At 35.9% G+C, this 9085-nt stretch overlaps 1 protein-coding gene across 1 annotated transcript in view; it reads right to left on the reverse strand.

The window, feature by feature from the left end:
* Positions 1 to 1758: 1758 nt before the first annotated feature.
* Positions 1759 to 9085, reverse strand: part of LOC103622652 (hsp90 co-chaperone Cdc37-like 1) — a 14186-nt gene continuing 6859 nt past the window's right edge. The window contains exons 2-7 of the mRNA XM_008641632.1: positions 6422 to 6703; positions 5565 to 5658; positions 4134 to 4249; positions 3719 to 3841; positions 2646 to 2804; positions 1759 to 1857 (exon numbers count right to left, since the gene is read on the reverse strand). Coding sequence (XP_008639854.1) covers positions 1759 to 1857; positions 2646 to 2804; positions 3719 to 3841; positions 4134 to 4249; positions 5565 to 5658; positions 6422 to 6703 — 873 coding nt within the window. The remainder of the gene's footprint in view (positions 1858 to 2645; positions 2805 to 3718; positions 3842 to 4133; positions 4250 to 5564; positions 5659 to 6421; positions 6704 to 9085) is intronic.

Raw genomic sequence — 9085 nt, forward strand, 5'->3', positions numbered from 1 at the left:
GTGGGGAAGCACCTATCAGCTTGTGTCTCGATACAGACAGGCCTATGCAGCATGCTGTATACCAGAAGAGAGATCTATCTGATGCCATCACCTTGGGGGTCCTGCTATCAGGAGTGTAAGAAAGGATCTAATTCAATTACTATAATTGGTTCCATATAGATTCTGGGTTTGTGTCTATAAACAACCTCTTTTGCTCACATCCTGGATGCAGTTTGTTGTTTCCTTGAGTCCTTTGTCTGCCCAATAGCTAAACCGAACAGCAAATAACCTGAGGATAAAACACAAGTCTTCTAGACAGTAGTACTAGGGCCAAGAAAGGGGCTTCCATCAGCTGATCTATTGCTCATTTTTTACTCATACTTATCCCACTGTATACTACAACAGACAGACTTCACTAAATCAAACTTAGAGTCTACAAGAAAAAAAGGCTAGTGTTGTATAACAGCTAGTTTGCCTGTGTCAACAACTGTGTGGAGGCTCTATAAGAACTAGCTAGTTATACCAATTCATTTACTTGGGTTAGTGAAACTATTACTCTAAAATGCATTCCAAACCCTGTGTGTGGTCAGAGCAATGCAGCAGAGGGCCAAGTAAACAATAGAAGATCTGGCTAAATTAACATACGAATAAGAGGCTCCTGTAAAAACACGTGAAGCAAACATTTATATTGACATTTGAGGTACAGACTCTCCCTTGAAATAGCTCAGCTACAGAGTACATGTTTATGGACAGAGTTGCTACAGAAGCAGCAAGTTTGAAAAGTTTGGTAGAAATTTTGAATTGCAGAGGCTCTGACACCAGACTTGTTCTGGGAATAGCATTTGGAAGTAAGATTCTAAAATGGAAGGCTTTTAAAGATCTTCCTGTTTCTCAGTACTTGGTAATTTCAGAAAACATTCACTTAATAAAAGAACTTTAGTTTAGCAGTGTATGAAATTCCTGCCAAAACCTGACTTACAAGTGCTTGGCTCCTGACTGTAATCAAGCTTTTTGTTGAAAGTAGAGTCTCATCCTACCCACTGTACCTGAAGGTCCCCTTTTGTTCTCTTTATCAAATGTTTTTCACTCCATTACAGATCTAGCTTTAAAAAAAAGTTTAAGAATTTAGTGAATTTAGACTAAAAAAAAAAAAAGTTTCTCAGTGACCATACAACCCAAAGATCATATGTAAGCAATTGTTGGGGGAGAACACCAAACAATGTTTTTATGAAAGCAAAATGTAACATTTAAATCCTCTTAGAAAAAGTAGACAGCTAGCATTTTCATTGATGCCATCCAGATCTGCAGTACTGATGTCATACAAATTAATTGCTATTAATGATAAAAGCAGATTTAAGAGCTATACCAGGAATATAGCAGAAGTATAATTGTGATTTCCAATATTCATAGAATAAGACATAGCCATATCTAATAACAATAGCAGTTTCTACTGGAAATCTATCACTTATTGTAAACATTGTATTTGAGCAATTTCTTTTTCATACTTTAATTCCCAAAATCATAAAAGGTGAATTTAGTAGCATAAAACTCATCCAGTTTCATGTTTGGCAATGAGAACCTTCTTCATAGACAACCAAAAACCTAGCAGCACATTTTCAAACATTATTACAAGCATTTCTGGATTACTCTCCCTCCAAATCCCCTCCATGCTCAAAGCACCAAAAATAAAGTGCAATACCCATAAAAATGTGTCAAGAAAATAGCCACATTTTTTTCTTTGTAATAGAAAATGAGTACTTTGCCTCAGTCTTAACAGTGCTATACTGTGTCCATCATTTTGGGTTCTTCATCTTTTTGTAGCATTGAATTTAAATTGCAGAAACTTCTGTTTATGCAACCTTGTAGATCATTTGCATTCTGCAACAAATGAAGAATTGAAAGCTTAATCTCAATACATGCATACACTTACAGAGAATTAAGTCAAGCTATTTTGTCTAAGATGAGATAATTTTGTAATAAAATATAATATCTTAAATAAAACCCTAGACAGCATTATCATGTGAACATCAGAAGCTTCTTTAAATTTAGCTAGCATACTATGACCTTATTGTGCATTTTCTCAGGGTTCTGTTACCAGATCTTACCAAACAGGTACCTTGAGCAAATTTATTTCAAAGTACTTTAAATTGTGTCTCCTTCCCTAACATCCAGCTTTTAAAAGCTTTTAAAATTTTCTTTTCAGCCCAAGATGTGAACATCACTAACACTGAAACCAAACACCCCAGTATTCCAAGATAAAGATAAAAACAAGGGGGAAATATCATAACAGTGTAAATTTTCCTTAGATTTAATTACCTGCATATTTCCATTAATGGGATTAGTAATTTGCAGTTGAAAGCTCATTTCACCTCCTGTGATACAAAGTATATTTAATTCTAGTACCTGAAGAGGTTAATGATGCAGTTTTCTATTTAGCACAATTATTCAAGGGCACTGAACTAATGTATGCCTTTTGACACTATAAATTGTGAGAGCTTTCAGAAACAATCTCTCTCCCATACTGATAATAGTGCACACTAGAACTAACAGTGCTCCAGGTATAGAGACCTATTCCTAGATATCAAAAAGTACATCTTCTCAAGAGTGTAGCAAAAATTTATTCCTAATACAGTTTTTATATTCATTTTTGGAAATAAAAAGTCTACCTGTGACAAAGACTCCAGTCCTTCTACAATACCAGTATAGACACTGGAATTCTCTACTGACATAGCTTGAAAGCCTTGAGACTGTGAACAGATTCTCACTCTTGATTTGAATGCTTCAAGTTCAGTTTTAAAAGCTTCCAAGTAGCCTTCTTCCCCTGCCTGTAAAGAGAGGAGTGAAATATTTTTCATCTTAGCCAGATTTACTTCTAGTTGTAAGCATACATACTGCTAAAAAGAAGTCCTGCAGTAATGCATATTATACTCATTGAAGGATAATGGTTTGGACAAATCAATAACAATATTAGCACCAGTCAGCTTAAAAAGAAGATTCAGGTATGATGGTTTTTGTTTGTTTGCTTTGTTTTAAAGAGAGACTTTGGCATTTGATTAGTATAGGAACTGAGTTATTCATTCATCTGAGAACATGCAAGAACAAAACAAATATAATTTTAACCCTTCCTTTATTCTACCTCAGAAGCCAATACCTTTAAGAGAAAAGGTACTCATGGCAGCACTCACTTCAAAAGCAAAGCATGAATCAAAGTGAGTGTCAATTTAAGTCCTTAGGGCAGCATTAAGATCAGCATGACTTGATTCTTCAGTCTTGTATAATTTAATATAGAACCTGAATCAAACCACAGCTTCAGTCTTCTCACATCTCTCCCTCTCTCAGCATTTCAGAGCTAACTATCACTGACTGAAGAGAAACAGACTCCAAATTGGGCCATGCCATGAACTGCATAGAGGCACAATGACAAGCAAAATAGGACACTCAGTCCTTAGACACATTCACATTTACCAATGTAATTTAGGTGGCGCTTCATTATTCCACACTCCTGTAGTTCCCACGCTGTGTTCTGCTTTCCCTCTGGCCTAACAATAATCCATGGAACTTCCATTCTCAAGATCAGAATTACACAAAACATTCATCCTAGAATGAACTGCCGACAAAACAACACTTCCCTATTTGCTTGATTCAGTCAGTAACATTTAACCTCCAACCTCCTTCAGAACATGGATCCCTTGTAAGGGTATCAAGAGTTTTTCTCAGTGATATACAAATTCTGACTTACTTTGGCTTTTTGGAAGAATAGACGAAAACAGCCTCTTGGATCCACATTACAACTTCTGGCCATTTCTATAATAAACTGCATCACAAGTGCTTGGTGTGCTATTTGTTCCATCAGAGCTCTTTTCTGAAGAGAAAGTACATAATTACAGAAAATATCTTTAAAAGTATAACTCTATCTAAAATTCAGCAACATCTTTGCATTTGATTCCTAAAGAGGAAAGAACTGATACTGACAGAAGCAAAGAGACTTAATTAGCTGAGACTAGATCTAATGTAGCAATGTGTTTTTGAGGCTTCCTTCATTTTGGGAAGACACGGAAAAGGGTAATTAAATTGGCTCGTCAATCTGGACAGCTTTTCTGTAGTGTAAGTGGGAAGCTGCATACTTTTAAGCAGTTTAAAGTTCTTCCTAGTACCTGTTCAGCTTCTAGATGAAAACACCATAAGATGAGATATTTAGCTGTCTCTTCACATACAAGATATGGGTGGTCAGACAAAAATCTTTGACTGTCATCCCATCTGCCCAGCATACCTAATTAAAAAAAACAAACATCAACATGAATTAATACATTCAATATTTCAACAATTTAATGCAGTGAGGACATTATTGAAATTTACATACTACTACAATCTCCTTCACTCTTCATTGTTACCTCAGAAGAACTGCATACTAATCAAACTGAACTCATTTTTTTTGGTTTTTAAAACACCACACAATGCTGAAAGAGCATTGCCAATCAGGTATGCTCAAACTGTAAAGATATAATAAGAATAAGACCTTAACAGTAGCAGCTAAGTATATTTTAGTATCTCTGGCAGTGTTAAAAACAAGTTAATTTTAAATGGTTTTCAGACATTGTAACAAAGTAGTATCTATACATATTTGTTAAGAATTTGATAGCATACCTAAGTTGATGGATTTACACTCAGTGATTTTGACAGAAAAGTTCTCAAAGTGCTTGCAAGTAAGACAAATAGAAATGAAAGCATAATCATAGTCTAAAATTAATATGCTTCTGACATGGTTTGCCATCTTTTAGGAAATACAAAGCTATTTTTATAACCAAGTTCAAGCATTAAGGTCAAAACAGGAGACCCAACTCAGTGGTTGAAAGTTAACTGGAAGACTGAATTGTAGTAAGTAGCATGGAAAGAGCTTAATGGAAAGAGCTGCAGGTTGAAAGTTAGAATTCAAAATTCAAGCATTGAGATCACCTTTTTTTGCCCCCCTATTGTCCTTCACATGAGTTAATTGCCCTAAAATATATATTAGTGATATTTCACTGCTTGCCAGTACTAGATACAAAGTTTTACCCTTCTATCACTCATATAAATATATCTTTAAAATTAAAAGTGGTTGCATCTCTACATAGTCTTAACAGCTGTTTTGCAGATATTTACCTTTTATCATTCATCCTCCTCATGGATTATGAGACAGTAAAACTCCAGCTACTTATAGGAGGCAGGTAGACAATCCCAGGTACTTTTACATGCAGGAATTGCATCTCCACTAATGCCCCTATCATTTCCCATGGAACAGCAGAAGAAGTTGCTAGAATTTTAATTTTCATGACTTGAAAATTTTTTTCAGTTCTATATTGACACAAGAAGTTTTCATTGATCATAGGAACCAAAAGACTTCTGTGATTTAGTTTCCTTTACTTTGAAATGGTTGCTATAATACTACATCTCCTGTCCTGAGAAACGAGAATCTAGATACTCTACTCGACAGATGTTTCATTTGTAAACACCCATTTTGAATAATAAAAATAATTAAAAAAAAAAAATAGACCTACACAAATTCTACAGGAGGTTAAACTGTGAAATATTGGAAGCAACATACTTACCAAAGTATCTAATCTTTTGTTCATGCTTCTGTATAAATGATTTAGATATATCTTCATCTTCTACTTCTTTTCTTTTATATTGACTAATAAAACTCTAAAGATGAGAAAAAACTATCATAGAATCTCCACATATACCTTTTTGAACTACAGGATTATTTTAATTCATTACTATCTAAAGTGTAATGTTCTAGTTTTAAGCATAGCCCAGCAAACACATATGTAGCCAACACTTAATTGTACCTATGAAGGTTATTTACCAAAACATAGCTTGTATAATTAATAATAGGGTGAAAAACTACTTATCATATTCTTCTTCTAAGCAATAATCTATCTCAAAGTTCTACACACTAGTAGGAACCTACTGATCTATAAATGATGAAAAACATCTATACTGTCTAGCCCCGATGAAGCTCAGTGGAATTATGAAAAATGATGCATTAATGGTTCATATTCAAATTAAGTGCTGAAAACAAAACTGGAATTTACCATGAAGACAGTTTGTGCTAAAATAATCTTTATTAAGAAATTCGTGTTCTCAGAGGTCAATTGTGCATGTTTCAAATGTGAGAATTTGGCATAACAAAGAAGCAAATTTCATGTGAAGAACAATTGTTCATCCTTGGTTTTGGCAGAAGTTGCTATAAGGGACAAATAAAATTTCTGATTCCCAATTAAAGGAGAAGTGTCACACATATTTGTGATATCAGTGCAGCATGTCGCCTTTAAAAGCGCAAAAAAAGAAAAACATTCAACACATTACAGTAAGCACTACACTAGATATAGAAAACACTCAAGATGAGAAATAAATGAAATATAAAAGGCTTATAATTGTGTTCATACACATTTATATGTCATACCTTATTAAATACCTCCTTACTAAAAGAATCTGTATTCCATAGATTCTGTCTTTCTCTCTCTATTAGGGCTTCTTCTTTTCTCCTCCATTCTTCTTCACTTTGTCTCAGTTCTGAAGCTTCAGTCTGTGCTTTGGCATATTCCTGATCCATGGATTCTGAATTATGCAGTGCTAAACTACCAAGTTTCTGCTGGGCTTCTGCTAGATTCAATTTGGATTCTATGGAGCTCCTCACAAACTCTTCTTGTTTTTGACAGATTAATTCAATCCCTTGATCATAGGTCTGTGTGGAAAACAAAACATGCTATTTAAGGAAGGAAAACTGATAGGATTTATGAAGCATATAGAAACAGAAGGCTTTGACTCCCAAATAGAACACTGAGATGGAAAGCATCTTAAAAGAAATATTATATTCATAACTGACTAAACATAATGTTACCAGATAATAAATTGTCAACACCTGGTGAGCTAACACAATGCTTGTTCTACCAAAACCACTGGCCTATGGAGCTGCACAATGCCTGTTGTGTAACAAGGAGAACTGGAAGTTCACCAGCCCCAGTGCCCTGCCAACTCAGCCAGGTCGACTGGAGCATTGGGGTCCCAAACCACCCGGGACCACCAGAGAGACCCCCAGGACAGAAGAATGCATGCGTAAAGGGGAGGGGAAATATGTTAGTGATTTTGAGGAAATGATTATCCTATGTATGTTTAGTCTCATACAATCAATGAATATGTATGTGGAATACAGTATATAAACAGAAACTTCCCTGTACTCAGCATGCACAGCTTTGGGAGGAGCTATCCCATCATGCATGCGGCCGAGTAAAGAATGCCTGCTTCTTAATGCTACATTGGTGTTAAGGAGTTTTTTTATTTTACTGAATTTTTGGTAACAGTTTTGGAGACCCAGATGGCACACACTCCTGAATTTTAACTTATCCGAGGGACTGCAGGACCTCCAGCTGACACCGAGGGATTCTTGGGGAGAACCTTTGATCCCCGCTCCGAAGAAAATAGTAGCAAGACCCCTGGCAAGATAAAGGCATTCTTTACTTTACTTTAAAGGTGTTAACTGTTAACCTGCCTGTAAGGCACAGCAAAAGCTATGCAGGATTTGGTTTAAGGGTACCTAAGGTGGGAAACAGGAAGGGTTAGAGTCCCTTCTAAGGAGCTCCTAAAAGGTAATTGGTTATAATGGGAAACAAAACCTCGAAAGGGGTATCACAGGTGTCATCACTGGGATGTATCTTGAAACACTGGAAACAAATTGGGAGTGATCCCCTCACACGTGAAAAGCTTATAGAATTTTGTAATCAATGGTGGTCACTTTACATGCTGGAAGATCAAGAGAAGTGGCCTAAGGATGGAACCTTACAGTATAATACCATATTGCAATTAATGTTGTTTTGTAGGAAGATTTTGGTCCATTTGCAGGATGCACTAGAAGGCAGCAAAGAGATTTTTGGGGAGAGATTGAGGAAGTTCTGATGGCTCCCCTCTGGCAGGCGGTCAGGAATTATGGTCCAGTAATCCTGTTTTTAATAATGTATTTAATGTCTTGGAGAAAGGTGGCAGAAGTTTATCAGGAAGATTCGGATAGAATTGCTAAAGTATTTGAAACCATAATTAGGACTCAGCCCTCCCCCCCAAAACAATTGGTTGAATGTTATAATAATTGGTGGCTAAAGTATACTTTGGTAACTTGTATTAATTAGTGGCTGAAGTGTATATATAGCAATTTGTATTGTGATAATTTGTGGCTGAAGTGTATTTTGCAATTTCTGTTGTGATAGTCATTAGCTGAAGTGTATTTGGCAATTTGTAAAGAAAGGGGCCATTGGAAAAGGGAGTGTCCCCAAGCTAGGGGAAATCAAACAAAGAACCTAAACCAGGCTCTTCAAGTCAGCAAGCTTAAGACCTTAAGTGAAAATGAAAAACCCCCCTGAAGGAACCAGGGGAATCATCCTCAGCTGAGCCCTGGTTACATTATTGCTGGGAATGAAAAGGCAAATTTTTTAAATTGATACAGGAACAACTTAATACTGAATACATGCAGAGGAAAACTTAGCTCAAAACCTGTAAACTTTGTGGGTGCAACAAACAGGAAAGAGAACTGGCCTCTTTTTACAACTACTACTATTTAAATTAATAAAACAGTGGAGGAAACACCAATTTGTATATGCCTGAATGCCCAATCCCCTTGTTGGGGAGAGATTTATTGGGAAAATTGGATGTTCAAATAACTTTCTGGGATGGAGAAATACAAATTCAAATACCAGAATCAAAAGCTGTCAAGGCAAAGATTTTTATGTTACAGGAATCAGAAGAGTTGGAAGAAATCCCAGAGGAGGCAAAGAATGCTGTAACCCTGTTGGTATGGGCAACTGAGAAGCCTGGATGATCAAAGGTGGGCAGACCGGTGAGGATGACTCTCAAACCTGAAGCCAGACTGGAAAAGCAAAAACAATATCCTATTAAGTGTGAGGCAAGAAAAAAGTTAGAAAAAACTTATAAAAATTTTTTAGCATATGGGTTATTGAAAGAATGTGATTCAGAGTATAACACATCAATATTACCAGTTATAGATTAGTACAAGATTTAAGGGCCATTAATAAAAAGTACCTGATATTCATCCAGTAGTAGCTAATCTGTACACACTCTT

Source organism: Corvus brachyrhynchos, unplaced genomic scaffold (genome assembly GCF_000691975.1).
Source record: "Corvus brachyrhynchos isolate BGI_N302 unplaced genomic scaffold, ASM69197v1 scaffold519, whole genome shotgun sequence".
In the NCBI taxonomy this organism is placed as follows: Eukaryota; Metazoa; Chordata; class Aves; order Passeriformes; family Corvidae; genus Corvus; species Corvus brachyrhynchos.